Source organism: Pisolithus orientalis (genome assembly GCF_024613125.1).
Source record: "Pisolithus orientalis strain OTSU chromosome Unknown F5J12scaffold_1, whole genome shotgun sequence".
Lineage (NCBI taxonomy): Eukaryota > Fungi > Basidiomycota > Agaricomycetes > Boletales > Pisolithaceae > Pisolithus > Pisolithus orientalis.
This window is the reverse complement of record NW_026260782.1, coordinates 448,413-463,464: the sequence shown is the minus strand read 5'-3', so window position 1 is coordinate 463,464 and position 15,052 is coordinate 448,413. Positions and strand designations below refer to the sequence as shown.

The following is a 15,052-nucleotide window of genomic DNA, read 5'->3' as shown; positions in this document are numbered from 1 at the left end:
GGAGCTCCTGTCCCCACCGATGACGTCTTCTCCGACCCTTCCTGCAGACGTTCCCGTACCGAGTTCATAAACACGCCCAACGTTGGACTTGAGTATCTCCGATCATGATGCTTTCTTGGCTTTATTTATTGCTTTTCGACTTTGCCTTGGGATGCTTCATTTTCGACCAACTATCATCCTTCGTTGGGGCTCACATATTTATCATCCTCGTGCACACCGCAATCGACTCATCTTGTTCGATCCGACTTGGGAGCGGCAGAAGGGGACCACCCAAAATCCGTCCCTGGGTATTTATGGCCACTGCGATCGGTAGCGGCCTTGACATGTATCGTATCCCTCAGCACGCGAACACGTGTCGGGCGTCTTGTGTCCATACTGCTCATAAACATAACCCCCTGCCATTATCTTGCAATCTACCCTCCACATCCCGCCCAGCATACCCCCCTCTCTTCCTCGCCGCCTTTCTGCTCGGCTCATTGTTCACTTCTAGTGCGGTGATTTAGATAATACCCCCTCTCCTCCCGCGCGCTCACATCGCTGCCCTGTTTTAATGCTGCCGCTTTTTTGTCTTTCTATTCACTTTCACTTTCACGCACGATGACCATGACGACGCCGGGAGAGTGTAAGGCACGAATCATGGGCTGCTTTTGTCTTCCATACCTCCCTATACAAAACAAGAGAATCCTTGTGTACTTGTATGAACTAAATCCTATAGGAATTATTTAGCTATGGAATGGAATTCTAGTCTTTTTCTTCGTTTACCGTAAATTATGTGCTTGCTTTGTGTGTGTTTGCGTGTTTTGGCTCCTTGGCGGCTATTCCGATCCAAGTCCTCGACCCCGACCTTCCAACTCGAGCAACAATTATGCCGCCAGCTCTTCCAAACAGGGTTCCCTCAGCTGACGTGCAGCAAACATTCAGTATCGAATGAACTTTTTTTCTTGCCCTCCCTTGTTCTATTCTCACACGTGCAGTGAATGGCATCAACCTGTGCTAGCGTGTGTCCGTGCGTTTCCTGGCCCTTAATCCTTTGCCGATGCTAAGTTCGACACCAGCAGTGCTCCACACGCCAATAATGATAAAAATTCTCCCCCCGTCGCACACCATTATTATTTACTGTAATTGTAACACTGCAACACGAATTTTCTTCGTTCCTGGCGAAAGGATGGACCCAGCAAATTCTCGGGCTCATCGGGAAGTGTCAGCTTGAACGGTTTATCCCTCTCCCTTTCGCGCCCCGTGACCCGGCAGAGTCTTCTGTGTCAGGACACTCACCCCGTATGAATGTGTGTGTATATAAAGCTGCCGTTGGGAACTTTCTTCTTTATTCATCCAGCGGTGGAAGGGGGCGCTAATGGTGTGTGGTGGTGCCTCGTGGTCAGTAAGTAATGGGCGTATTACACATCACTCTAAGCTTAGCTTCAGCTCCCGCCTCGTGTTTGGACCTTGGTCACCCACAACGGTTGGGTTAATCGAACCGACGTCCGCGGAGTCTTAAATGCGTGAGGGGACGTGGAACCGGATGCACGAGCGTGCGCTGGTTCGCTGTATCAAGCCTATAACGATAACCGCAGCGTTCCGCTACCTTGCAGCACGCGTGGTTATAATATTTGGCATCTTTATGGACTCCTGTTCTGGGCTCGCTCCTTTGTTCTGCATCTGAGAGTGCCCAGCGGAACTGCTGTGGACCTCCACGGTCACAGTGGCACCCCTATCGCGGATGTAATACGCAGGGGCGGGCGCAGCGGATTGGAGGATGCTGTGACCTCATTCCCATTTGGCTAGCTGTGGTCACACAAAGGGCCGGGGGCAGGGAGGGTACATATTAGGACCTAATTGCAATCGCCGTAAGTAACTGCAGCGTCTAAACTGTTCCTGTGCCGCAAACTGTGCTCGGCCCTGATGTAATTGGACTTTGTCCAAAAATGGGTTCGTCATTATTGCCAGTTGACGGCATAACACTGAACCAAGCTGTAACGAGGGAGCATCTTGCATAATAATACGGTGCTTCTCTGTTTCGTTTTGATTGGTTCCTGCGATTTTAGATTGTACTTTTTGAAGTCAGCCAGCGCGTAGCGTACATGGGTTAGTAGAGGAGGGGATGAATCCGCAGTCCAGAGATGATGGCATTCGGAGGAAAGTCGACCCACAAAAGCCATTGAAAATCCTTTGCAAACGTTGCCATGAAGATATATTAACCTGCAGTCGTCTAGCGGCTAGTAGTACTTCAGGGGAGTTGAATGAACGAGGCAACTTTGTCCTTCGCCGAACCTGCACTAGAAGCCACCCGCTTTTGGAAGGTAGGGAGTTAATGGCACCCTGTACAACATCTTGCTTAGTACAGGACGGGAATACTCTCAGCTGTACGTATGCAGGCGGCTCGCTGTATTTGCGACCCAGAAGAGGAAAGTTTGACAGAGGATACTGCACTTGGAAAGAAGACTTCACCTTCTCAGTCTGCCACAGGAACTCACTACAGGATGCGTATGACACTGGGAAGATGTGTCAGGGTGCGTTCTTAACAAAAGTACTAGTATCGTGACAGCACGAATCAGAGCATTATGTTCCTACGTACCGGCAACACGGGCCCCGCTTCTCCTCCCCCTCGGCGCTTGACAAATATTACCGAGGAACGAGTGTATTAAATATCATGAGGACATGTAAAGCGAGAACAAAGCGAGAACTTAACTTCAGAGTCGTCGTGGCGTGCCACGTCGCCCGCCCTTGTCGGTCTTAAGGTGGAGGGGGGGCTGCTTACTCACTCTCACGTGGGGACTTGCCAGTAGGGTTCAGCTTCCAGGAGGGCTTAGCAAGAGTCAGAGCATGCGGAGGAAATTCGGAGATGCTTAGGTGACTTTGCGGAGCGCCAGGCCAGAGAGAGACATATCTATTAGCAGTAAGCAGTGTGTGAGGTTGTCCATATGTACTTACCGTGTACCGGAGAGGGCGAATAGAGGCTGGCCCGGCGTTCCCCCGATTGTCGGTACGCCTTCCAGGCAGGTTTGAGCTCTAAGTTTCTAGATAGTGGCCACAAGATAGTACTGACGTATGTCGGCGAGACACTAGGCCCGAATTTCAGATCGGCGGAACATTAGATACGCATCAAAAGCCTGGGGCGGCCCTATCCAAGGCAACGGAGACGTAGGGTTTGCCGCCGGGAGGGACCTTTTCACGTGAAACTATACCAGTCACCAGGGAGCGGACGCGGAAAAAAAAGGTGTTAAGCTGGTCCACGGATGTGACACTTGATAGACCTGTGTATAATTTAGCAGTTCCTTCAGTTGGCGTGAATCCAGCGCAACAACTCCCAAGAGGATGTTACTCGCAATATTGCTGGAAGTAGTAAGGCCGGGCGACGGAACAACTGTAGACGAGACGAGGGTGCCCCTCCACCTCATATCAGGGTAGCTCTGGAGTACAAAATGTTACCGAATGCCTCGCTCACGGCAAGTCTTGTTGATCCGTACGTGCTGGTGTCGGTCGTCACTATTCAATTGCATCCCATCATCCAGGGTCGAACACCCTCGTGTCGAAGCTTGACTCTTGAGAACCACTGCGGACCTTGTAAACAACTAGGCTAGTACCCGCAAACGTCCGTGCATTTTTTTTTCCTCTCGCTTCGCCTGAAACATGCTAACACTAGACGAGGTTTCAGAACCTAAATTTGTAACTGCCACAAGTTAAGTTGCTGCCACAGCCCTACTGCACGGCAGCCAACCTATTACACAATGAACCATCCCGCAGGGAGCAGTAGGTACTTATCGGAAACAAGGATCTACCCCCATCAAACAATTGAGCAACAGCTCAACATCAATGACCTACCCTGTGGCTGTACGTTCATCTGCTATCGGTTTGAGTTACTGGTTTCTACTTACCTGACACGGATCACCACTGCCGATCAACGTATCTGCGTGATTATTGGTAGATACCTGGCTCTGGACGATGAAGCAAGGTATGTCCTTATGCAAGTGTTGGCCTCTCTGACAACAGCTTCACTCCTGAGCAACATTACAGACTTGCTGAGTCGAGAGAAGTGTTGGAATGGGATCTCCCCTCATGACGACCTATGTGGTTCTGTTGGGCTGGTTAACCCCTAACTGAAGAGTCAAGATCCATCATGGTACTGGTCGAAATTCGGATCCACACTTCGGAACAGTGTACATACTAAATCGAAGGGGATGCTTCTCAGAAGACTTAATATATTCAGCCTTCTGGCACGGACACGTTGACTTGCAGAACACCATGAGACTCCGTGCGAGTTCGACGGATAATTGTTTCGTGGAAGCGGGTCTACACGACAATTACTCAGGTGGGCACAGTTGGAATTTCTTTTCATCAACTCCCCGAATGTGTTAATCCTGCTTTGGACTAATATCGTAGATACTGTCTACGCACCTGAACCCTGTCATCGCTACTCAACGAATGGATGGAGGCTTGTTTCGTGGGGCAGGTAACGAGGTGTAAGGGATATGTCGTTCCTTTCCCCCCGCTGACCTGCAGCGCACTTCCCCTTCTCAGCATAGTATCTCAACCTCATCTGACATTTTCCAGTACAGCGCATCACTCGCACAGAAGCATAAGTATGTGTCCAGCACTTCACGTGTAGTAACCTGATATGTATTATAGACATTGGCAGAAACAGCGATTGCCAGAGATCAGAGAGACACGTCAACGCTTGATGAGACTCCATTAGTTCATTGGTCGGCGTTGACTGAATGTCCCCCAGTAGTGACGATTAATTCATTAATTCTTCACATTCATCCGAGCATGGCAATCGACTATGTATCACCCCTATGCACGCTGCGTTCCGCGGGAAGAGAGGAAATCCATCGTGGTCCGACATTTTGCCGAGTTACGGTGTTGAATCACCAAGACGCCCAAAAAACGACACGAAGCTTCAAATATTCATCGTACATGCGAAATCCCCATAGTTGATCACGATTAGCACTGTTGAGTCGGTAGCCCAAATCTACGGCAAAAGGTGAGCAAACTGTCGTCATCCAACTTCCACTTCGCTATGCCTACATACCAATCAGGTACATAGATCGATTGTAGATCGCTCCGTCCTGAGGGTGCTTTAGCAAGAGATCGTACATTGTCCGGTCCGGAATCTAGTGTCGACATAATACAGAAGTCTCCATATTCGTTGGACATGCAGTATTCTTCACTGCGATGAGCCCGGATCGATGCGAAGGATCGAGACCTCGGTGAAAACATGGAAGGCCTGCGGGAGATTTGAACAACCGAATACAATTTCTTCCATTCAGGGCATTCCAGCGCCGATGACTAGGTCATAGCTATGAAGTACAGTTTCCAATACATACATGCCAACACTGGGTGGTGGAACTCCGAGGTTAGGGCGGACCGGAACTGTGTACTCCTGAAGCAAGCATGTAGGACTACGCTTGTTCCGCCGTGTCGTAGGTGTATTTTTATATGGATTACGTGCGAAGTGCAAGCATGGTTTGTAGTTAACTCAGACGTGCAGGGGCTCCAATATTTCTTGCTCCCTATAGCGAGAGCCAAAAGAACTTCACAACTAGTGCCCACCTGGACATCCTTCAATGACTGCGAAGAACGCACAGCACCGCTTGCAGGCACTACCAGAACGCGATTATTAGGTTCGTTCTTCAGGATGTTTGTGAACGAGGATTATATAAAGGATAAACCACGCAGTTACTATTAGGCGTTTCATGGGAGGATTTACAATAGGCGAAATTTCAAGACTAGAAAGTAGTCGGCGATTTCTCGCACTAAGTACTAGGCATATCGGTGCCAGTGAGTGGATGAATTGTGACTAGACCCTCGAGTCGGTGCCACGTGCTAGGATTGAAGTTGCGCAGACAGGAGTTTCTCCTTTCTAGTTGGCCATCAGAAGGCATGCAATTCAGACTGTACTGGGCGCGACAGCCAGCGGGGCAGAGTAAGATAGTACAAACCGCTATGCTACAATAATTGATTTCTCAGTCCTTGGCAGCGAGGAGTTTCTGTAATCTCTCCAGTTCCTTTTCCCGCTCCAACAGGATGCCTTTCCACTTTTCCTGTTCCTTGATAATTTTCTCTTTGGCCTCTTCCAGCCTCTCGCCCTCATCTCTCTCCATTGCACCAGTGAACTCAGGCACGCCGGGTTTCCTAGTCTCTTCAAGAGACGCAGGGTATGAAGTATGAAAAGGTGTAGGATTTTTACTCGTCCTTGGGAGAGGTGTGGGAGGGTGGGCGGTCAGCAAGGTAAGGAACGACTGGAAGGGATCCGTAAAGACAATCTCGTCATACTGCCAAGAGTGGACTGGGCCGAACTTGGCTGCGCTTTCAGGGGACGGAATTTCTGGTTCCGTTCCTAGCGCCTGAAACGTGAGGGACCACGGATGAAGTTTGAGATGGTGGTAGAGGGTAATGGGCTTCTCTCCTGATTCGGCGACGAAATGGATTCGGATATGAATTTCAAACTCGCCCCAGCTGGAGGGACGTCAACGATGGGTAAAAATGAAACGAGAGAAAGAGAGACAAACCCAGTTTCGGAAAGCTCAAAAGGTGGTTTGTCAACATCTGTGGATGCGGTGTCAGGAGAAACTAAGGCGAGGGTTCTTCAATCGAGCCTACTTCTTGTCGGATTGGAATATGTGTCGTGCAGCTTGAATGTCACGCGTTTTATGAAGTAGCTGAGGTCATCTGCTCCGCCAACCGTATCAGAATCTGGTGCGTTGGCAGCGCTCCGTACTGCTACGGTCCACCTGTGCGTGTGGTCGGGAAAACCGCATGTTTCCCTTTCCGCTGCGGTGAGCACCGTCGCTGTGTTCCCATAGATAATCGGCCGGTGTATCGTGACGCCCTGCGGTGACCAGGAATCAACACCCAGGTGCCGATGCGTATGTATGAAAGACGTACTTACCCTGACGCGGACGCGGGCCTCTGCCATGCTGTTGGCACTCTCGGAACAGTCCGGCAAATGCCGTCCGTGCTTGAACACTTCCTACCTCGACCAACCACCTTCTGTCAAAACATGTTTCTCGATTCGCTGGTCAACCGTAAGCCACCTTCTTTTCTAACTTACCATTCTATTCAGCAATCTTTTAGGCCCCAACCGCATTCCCGAGAGGCAGCGGACTTTCCAGGTAAATTCCCTATATTTTTCCAACTGCAGTAATTCACCTGTTTGCCAGGCACTAAGCCATCTACCCGTATATCGCCGTGGAAAATACTCCAACATTCTCCTAAGTGATTACTGACCTTACCGGTCTGCACCACCATGATTAATGCATGTTCCAGATCTCTACGCTGTCTCGATGATTGCAGGTGTGGCCACGACACTAGGAGGGATGTATGCGCTGGTGTTCGTGCGTAACTCAGCTTATGTGGTTGACTTAGACTATTGACATGCGTATCCATTTGTAGACCAAGCCTGGCAAGAAAGAGTAACGTGGAGCCTTGTAGATTAGACATTCCATCAATGCATTGAGACGTGCATGCTCTCCCATTTAATCGCCAATGAGGCTGGGTGCCCAGTTGCATTTCAAACATATTCTGTGCGGTATCTACTTAGTGCCATGCAGCCCATCCTGGATACATCTTCGCCTGCAGTGGAGGTTGGCGCTCTTAGGCCAGTAATTGACCAAAAGGATACTCACTAAGTTCGCATCGTCAACGGCTTCCTGTATCAACATTTGCACCAAGTTACCGGTCGAAATCTCCTTTTCGTCTCCGGTGCCTCCGAACGCCCTTGACTTGACATTCCACGGGGAATAAACTCCCTTCAGCTTACGTTCAATCGGACGTAGGGCGTTCTTGGCCAAGTGCCGCAGGTCCGTAGAAGACCTAACTGCGTTCCGCCGGTCGCGATCCTGTAATGACTCGGTTGAGTAACATTTCCGTTGCACAAGTCGCCACCAACCATTTTCCTTTTCTCGTCTTCCCACTCGACAAGGGGGTCGTGGATAAAGGCGTCCAACACGCTCATGAGTGAATCCCTATTATTTTTGAGAAGCTGCATGGTTATCTCGCAGGCAATGCGAAACACTCCCTCGGCTCCAGTAACGCCAAGACCGTCAATCATGTTTTGTGTAAGTCGGAAGGGTACCCGTTCCGGCGTTTCGAGAGTTTTGCCCTACCATGGTTTCAGTTACTGAGGACTCCGCATGCAAAAGACGCACCTTCTCAAATAGACAGTTGAAGTCCACGTGGACTAGATCTCCAGTGTTCGTGTCAAGGAGAATGTTTTCACAATGCCTGTCACCGAGCCTGTAGAGTTCGAGACAATCAGTCTATTCCTTGTACGATCGGGAGGTTGAATCACCCCAAGATGAAGCCAACCATTGACATGACAGCGGCAGTCCTTCCATAGGAAAGGCGGCTCGCGAGCCACGCCGTCGGTTCTGGAAATGTCTCGACAAACCATTCGTGGAACACAGGGGGGAACCTTGGGCAGCGAGTTGACCAACAAATATATTAAACGGAGTGAATGTAGCTTACGAGGGGAGAACTTTAGTGACAAAAAGTTCAGCTGCTTCCTTGTCCTGTGCGTCCTTAATTTTCCTGAAGGTGTCACCCAGTTCGCTGGACTGAAGCGAAGTCCTCGATTATCGCGCATTCCAGAGTAAGAGCAGTGGTTGCATACCCAGCTACGTATTCGTTTCGCTTCGTAGTATTTGAGTAGCACAGGGCGAATTGGTATGGTGTTTGGAACCCATTGAATAAAGCCGCATTCTTCGTTGAGCGTCACGACACCATAAGTTCGGATATCTGTGATGCTGAGTTAAAAGGTCGGGAAATTCTTTGCTCAAACCCAGACGTACGAAGTTGCCTCTTTCGCGATTCTGAGTTAGCTTTGAGCAGCTTGTTGATGATCGCGTTGAAGTCCATGAGTCGTGCGTCTTTTCGAAGATCATCCTTCGGCTTGCCGAGGAACATGTACGTCTGCCCATTTGATCCTCTGATAGTGATTTTTCGAGGGCGCGCCAGCGACCGCATCACCTCAATCTCATCAGAAAATTCTGAATAATGGGTTAACCGTAGCCATCACGGGAGCAAAACAGCGAACCTTCAAAAGTGGGTGCAGAGGTCGGGAAAGGCACATGAACAGAATTCTCGGTGGAAGATGTGGGTGGAAGATTCACAGTAAGCGACTCCTGAAGTGGGATGAGTAACGATGACCGCCCGAGTGCAGCAAGCTTCGGGAAGTCGCGTCTCATACTCAGAGTTTTGCGGTCGTCATCGATGGGGTAGTTACATAACCTCAACAGTTCGTCTGTCATGACATGGATCAACGTGATGAGTTTTGGAAGCTGGGTTTCTGCATTGGCCGGATCGTTCTGATAATGTTGTCTGATATTTGGCTTCCTTGGAAAGCCAAGAGCTCACGTACCTTCAGGGCATCGAGAATGGTCCGCCCACGAGCTTCGCGGTTAGCCTTGGTGGACTTCACAACAGATGCAAAGAGCCATAATGCTTGGTGCGGGTACTCCCTAATGACCTTGCATATGAGTTTAGATAAAATCACGTAAACCCTTGGATTGGAGTGTCCGACCCGCGAAACGATCTGTGGGAAGGCAGCAAACCACTGTAGCAATTTAAGCACATCCTTCCTTTCCCAGTCGTATGGACTCGCCTTATACACCGGAATTGAGTCAATCGCTGTGGCAACGCAGCCATTGATTTTTGCATAGAACGCATGGGCAGTTATCTTTGAGTTTTCACCGCCGTCCAACCAAAGAGTGAGTATTCGAGGAATTGCTTGATAGACATATTTCGAGCCATGCATCATCGCCTTCGAATATTCTCTGACTGTGTGCAAGTTCATGCGGACACCTCTGCATGAAGAGTGAAGGTCATTGAAATCCTTGAGCTGAAGCCTGTACAACTTACCGTTCATCATCGGAAGATGGAAGCTGCTTGAACCATTGATCGTGGAAGTGGCCGAGATGGAAGTAGGCGCTTTCCAACATGGCACCTTGATTTGCGGCGGTCGAAAAGGCTTTAAGCAAGTGGCCACTATCATATCTTCCGGATTCATTCATCCATCGTGCTAGAAGAATGTGCGCCTGCAGGGATGTTAGCGATGCCTACAATACGTTCAAAAATTAGAAGCGTACCTTAGCCCGCAAGCACTTAAACTCATCATTATCTTCCTCGGTCAAGTCTATGGTATCCAGCTGGCCCACGCCCATACCACTGAGATGCATCGAGTTCTCCAGTTCTTGAAGAGCGCGTAATGGCTCCCCAGTGGCTTTCAATAACTTGGCGCTTTCCATAAAATAGAAAGGTGCGCCTCCTTGCTGGGCCTGCAGCGTTGCACTGTAAGCCGTTTGCCATTGCTTGGCTGTCCGGGCAATTTTGGCACTTGTGAGCCATGTACGTCCTATTTCTTTGCTTATAGATGCGTTGGAACCAGCCCTGTTTGCACACTATCAGATATTCTTCGCACATTGAGATAGCAAGGGACTTTACCTCAAACAGAATGCAACGCGGCGCATGCTGAGAACAGACTCTCGGACCCGGAAATTGGGGAGTGTGAGATCTAAACGAGCACTTAGAGTCATTCGGAGTGCTTTTGCCTCCGTGGAGTTTCCCGAAACTGTTCGATAGATCATCTCCAATTCGTGGATTGCATGGAGGTCTAGCACTGCATCGTATGAACGTCGGTAACCTTTAGTGCCAGAAGCGGAAATCGGAGAGCCCAAAACACTCCGTGCCCTTGAGAGTGCCGTGGCAATCTGCGAATGCTCTCCTGAATGCATTGCTAATAGCACACGCGCTTTCATGACGGACGGTGAGTTTAGCTCGTTCGTTTCCGTGATCCGCTGTAGGTCGTCCCAGGCACCTATCATCCATGCACTTTCCGCTTGGAAACTCGCTAGAGCAGATTCCCAGCTGGGGTTTCGGACTAACACCCCACGGACATGTGTTCTAAGAGTGTCTATTCCATATGATATCCAAAGTCAGGAGTCAAGAGGAAGCAATTGCTCACCATAGTGTCCGAGATTACGCAAGCAGCGTAACAGTCCCAAATGAAAATCCAAGTTGTCGGGAGACTGCTGTAGCCTGACTTCCCAGCAACTCTGAGCGGCTGTCCACCGTCCAGTGCTTTCGTGCTGCCGGATTTGATGCTCGAGGGAGGGTGAGAGGATGAGCGTAGATATGCCTTCCATACCGTCGGGTTCATCAAGATAGGCATATATCTCGTGTAGCCGCTCGTAAAAAGGCGTTAAATCTCTCTGCGAGGCAGGTCGATCTCGCTCCTGGAGGGTAATAATCTGTTTCTCGAAGTTCATGAGTGACCTCGCGTATGCTTTACACTGCAGTGCAGCTTTGGCCATGAGATCGTGGTTGATGCTAGAAAGAAGGGAATCCACTCGAACGAGTTGTTCTTCACTTTCTGCTAGCGCATGATGAGTTCTAGAACGTTTGCTACTCTCTGCTTTCCTAGAACTAATATCTTGCCGGAGAATCCGGACATATTTGCTCAAATGGTCGAGGAGCATGAATACAACCTGAAAAGATTCGAAGTAGTCCTGAGGCCAAGTGTGGTCGGAGTACTTACCTGAGCACTAAGCAGCTTCTTGTCGGCGCTGCTCGAACTCCCACTGTTGACTTGGTCTTCAAGCACAACCAAAAGTTCAGCACGGATATCTTGGGCGTCTTTCCCGTCGCCCGACAAAAGAATATTGAGAACGACATGGGGCAAGAGGTGATGAGCCACTTCAACATCTTTGTATCGTATTGCCGTCCGAAATACGCCGAAAATCCGTCGGGCAGTATCTCCAGAAGCTCGCGTGATAAGATGCGTCGTCCACAATTGGAGCCACTCTCGATACGTATCCTGCTCAGGATAGATGGGGTGTTGCGTAACTACGGGTATCTTGCTTGGGGCGGTGAATCGACCTTCAAGAAGAGGTGTGATAGTCTCTAAAACGTGCTTTGGAAGGTTATTCCATCTATTTCTCACTTTGACAGGGACGGAAGTCGTGTTCCTGGAAGTTACGAGGGCAGGAGTAAAGTTGCAGAATCGCAAGAGTTCCTGGATGGTGTACGCGAGATTTGCTTGATACTTGATATCGCTAGTAGACCTGAACGCGCCAACCAGAACGTCCTTGATGAGGTGCATTGCGAATAACACGGACTCCGCCTCGTCAGTGAAATTGCTGCGCACGACCATTCTCGAATCGTGCTGATCAATTTCGCAGCGATCTGGATCGACTGCACCTAGGATACCAATACATTCATAAGTCAGCAGTCGAAGATCTTCGTTGCTATCCCCATCTCGTGAAGCAATGTGCAGCAGCGTCGACTGAATCGTCCCTACTAGTGGATCGAATGCATCTCCGGATGCTAGGCCGCGGGTGAAGTCTGGGTAAGTAGAAAACATGAAGGTCCTGAGCTCTGCAAGGGAACGTAGAGCGACCGCGTGATTGTCACTGCTTGAGCGTTCGAGTATAATCAAGAGCTGTTGCCGAGGGTTACGATTAGCGCGACGCCGCTTGATCTCGAGATCTGTGTCATGCAACTCCGGTAGGTCACTCAAATCCGCTATCTCGTCTAAGTAATCCTCGGATATGTGCTCGGCCTCAAAAACTATGTAGTCAAGGCACCGTTTTGCAAGTTCACGGCTTGTTGAAGAGAGCCGCTCCCATGAAGATACCAAGGATGCACTAGTGGCTCCGACATGCGGACCAAGATCTTGGGGGGCTATCGTCGTTAAAAATGTATACCACGTAGACAGCGCGACTTCGGAGAGCTCTGGAATTGTGAACATTGTTTGCAGAGTCGCCATTATCTGGATCGATTTTAGTGGACACAGATGAGAACGTAACCATGTAGACCACCTGTGGGGCAACACTATGCACACCGTCCCCTATGCGCCTAATGAAGGCCGCCATCCCACGAATAATTCGGGTTTTGGACATCATCGGCTGCTTTCCACGTACATCTTGCAACTTATCGTTAATGTAACACACAATACCGAGCATATGCTTCTTGAGGAGTGGTGCTGGATCAGAATCGGATTTGCCTTCCGTGCTCAAAATACGCGCAACCTTTCTCAGCGCATCGGAGGCCTTCATCAAGAGGTGTTTCGTCAACAGGAATGAAAGAACTAGAGACGAAAAGGCTAACCGCGTGTTCTTCATTCTCGTCACCCAAAACCACAACGAGTTCTGCAAGAAGAGCTACTAGACAACTCCCGACAATGGATTTAATGTCAACCATGGTACTTTCAGGAGCGACGACATTCACGATGAAGGTTAGGGCCTTCCTGGTTTCCCCCGGACCCTGGAGCCTAAAGACAAAAGAGAGAATATCATGCGAGTGACTGATGAAAAAAGATGCTGGTGTTTTCTCAAGTTCAGTGGAGATCTCTTCAAGGACTCTGTTGTCGCAATTGGCAAAAACAAAAGGGAGGGTCCAAGGAAGTGTCACAGATAGGAAATCCCTAGGACGCACGGAGAGAAATTGACATGTTTCCGCAAGCAGAGTCGGTCTGGTGCACTTCCGCAGAACAATATGCGGGGCAACGCGCGGGAAGAAGGGTAAAACCAGTGCGTACGGTGGCTTTTTGTGATGCCTCGCCAGTTTAGATAGCTAAGGGGAAAAATGAGTTCAGAAAAGCGTAGAGAGAGATGCTGACCTGTGTGTACGCGACTGCTTTTATTGAAGGATTGGGCTCTCCAAGTTGCAATATTAGGGAAAATACAACCTCTCGTAGAATATCACCATTCGCGTGTCTGGACTGTGTCGGAGGATGGAACTGTACGCAAGCAGAAAGAACTCACTTGCCAATCAAACCGATCGTAATCAACATCGTCTCCTTGACTCCATCCCAGATGTTTGACTCAAGTATTCTATTAAAGTGAAAGAACAAGGAGTGGACTTTTGCTTGTTCTTCTGGGATAATCATGTAAACCTTGATCAATTCTGCGACGGCATTTCTGTGGGAATCATAACCAAAACTTTTGAGCGATCACATGGCACATACCCTGCGCTCAGCCTTGTGGTCCTATTCCGGTCGAGTAACCCACGTTGTAGACCTTCGGTCACCATGTTGTAATCGTTGACTGCGAACTCCTTGATACCGTACTTGATGACCTTGGACAGAATCTTGTAACTTTTCCGACGGAGCAGGGAATTCACTTCGGAAGAGGGTCCGACCAAAACCTTGGCCAGTAACACGCAGACCTCCACGGAGGTACCCTCTTCGGTGGGAACCCGAGCTGTTTGGGTGAAGACAAGAGTGATGAAATTAACCACTGCAATCCTAGTGGCAAGAGGAACCTGTTCCAAAGGCCTTGAAGATGTCAAGAAGAGCTGCGTTGACATTCTCGTCCCATACCTGTTCAGCATCTGTGAGATGATCTCAAAACCTCGGCTTGCATATAGTGTGTCCGAAAGTCCGTCATCAACATCCATCCAGACACCGTTCCCGTCATCAATCATGGTACGTAACTCCTGCGAGGCCAGAGATCGCCATTCAGATGAATGCGACTCGGCATTCCCAACTACCTGGTTCGGTTGACTTTGATGCGAATCGTTAACGTCCCGTTCAACTGAGAGCCCGTGCTGATGAAGAATCCCTGCGAGGGTGGTTCTCTGCGCGCCCAGCGTGACGTGACTGGTCATTCGATCCACGCACTTGCGGAGGTAAGGAGCGGAAAGGGCCTACGAACGATGAGTTCGAGTACAAATAATATACACAGTGAGGAACTGACTTTAAGCTCCGCGTTGACAGAAACGTCATCTTTCGAAATAACCTCGAGTATAGCGGACGCATGGGTAGGAGTCAATACAAAGGGTTCCGCTTCATCGGAGAATAACGACGCGAGGTGTCTCAGTGAGGGATTCGACTGGGCGTTTGCTTCTTTCACAAGTTGCCGGGCCAATAGACGTGCTGGCAGGTCCTCAATCGCAACAGCTTCAAGATCAAATCTCGAGTGCAGAGAACGAGAACTCTCCACAACACGGATAAGGCAGCGTGTTCGCGCCGACACATTCATTGGCGCACTCAAGCAAAGATCGAAAATTTCGCGGGTCAGCTGGACCACACGACGGGTTAGGTCGACGGTCATGA

At 49.6% G+C, this 15,052-nt stretch overlaps 2 protein-coding genes across 2 annotated transcripts; both read right to left on the bottom strand.

Annotated features, from left to right (window-relative positions):
• Window positions 1–5,857: 5,857 nt before the first annotated feature.
• Window positions 5,858–7,320, bottom strand: F5J12DRAFT_790132 (yeats family protein). The gene is made up of 6 exons (XM_051743818.1): window positions 7,267–7,320; window positions 7,076–7,215; window positions 6,890–7,026; window positions 6,601–6,829; window positions 6,510–6,546; window positions 5,858–6,456 (listed from the first exon to the last, which is right to left on the bottom strand). Exons 3-6 carry the CDS (start codon window positions 6,914–6,916, stop codon window positions 5,964–5,966), a joined length of 786 nt encoding a protein of 261 aa, XP_051605416.1. The 5' UTR covers window positions 6,917–7,026; window positions 7,076–7,215; window positions 7,267–7,320; the 3' UTR covers window positions 5,858–5,963.
• Window positions 7,321–7,536: 216 nt separating this feature from the next.
• Window positions 7,537–14,304, bottom strand: F5J12DRAFT_711310 (uncharacterized protein; the record flags this gene model as incomplete). Its single annotated transcript, XM_051740696.1, has 20 exons — window positions 7,537–7,572; window positions 7,626–7,838; window positions 7,889–8,101; window positions 8,148–8,235; window positions 8,291–8,413; window positions 8,467–8,555; window positions 8,612–8,736; window positions 8,790–8,987; window positions 9,035–9,305; window positions 9,359–9,803; window positions 9,859–10,034; window positions 10,086–10,386; window positions 10,441–10,909; window positions 10,961–11,483; window positions 11,534–12,766; window positions 12,813–13,046; window positions 13,093–13,569; window positions 13,616–13,712; window positions 13,761–13,916; window positions 13,964–14,304. The coding sequence occupies 20 exons, from the start codon at window positions 14,302–14,304 to the stop codon at window positions 7,537–7,539; spliced, it is 5,808 nt and encodes a 1,935-aa protein (XP_051605415.1).
• Window positions 14,305–15,052: the final 748 nt, after the last annotated feature.

Bases quoted from the DNA above. Each gene is read 5' to 3' on its own strand.
- F5J12DRAFT_790132 (XM_051743818.1), bottom strand. From the start codon at position 6,916: ATGGCAGAGGCCCGCGTCCGCGTCAGG. The intron at 6,547-6,600 runs GTAGGCTCGATT...CCGCATCCACAG, and splicing joins ATATTCCAATCCGACAAGAA to ATGTTGACAAACCACCTTTT. The intron at 6,457-6,509 runs GTTTGTCTCTCT...ACGTCCCTCCAG, and splicing joins TTTGAGCTTTCCGAAACTGG to CTGGGGCGAGTTTGAAATTC.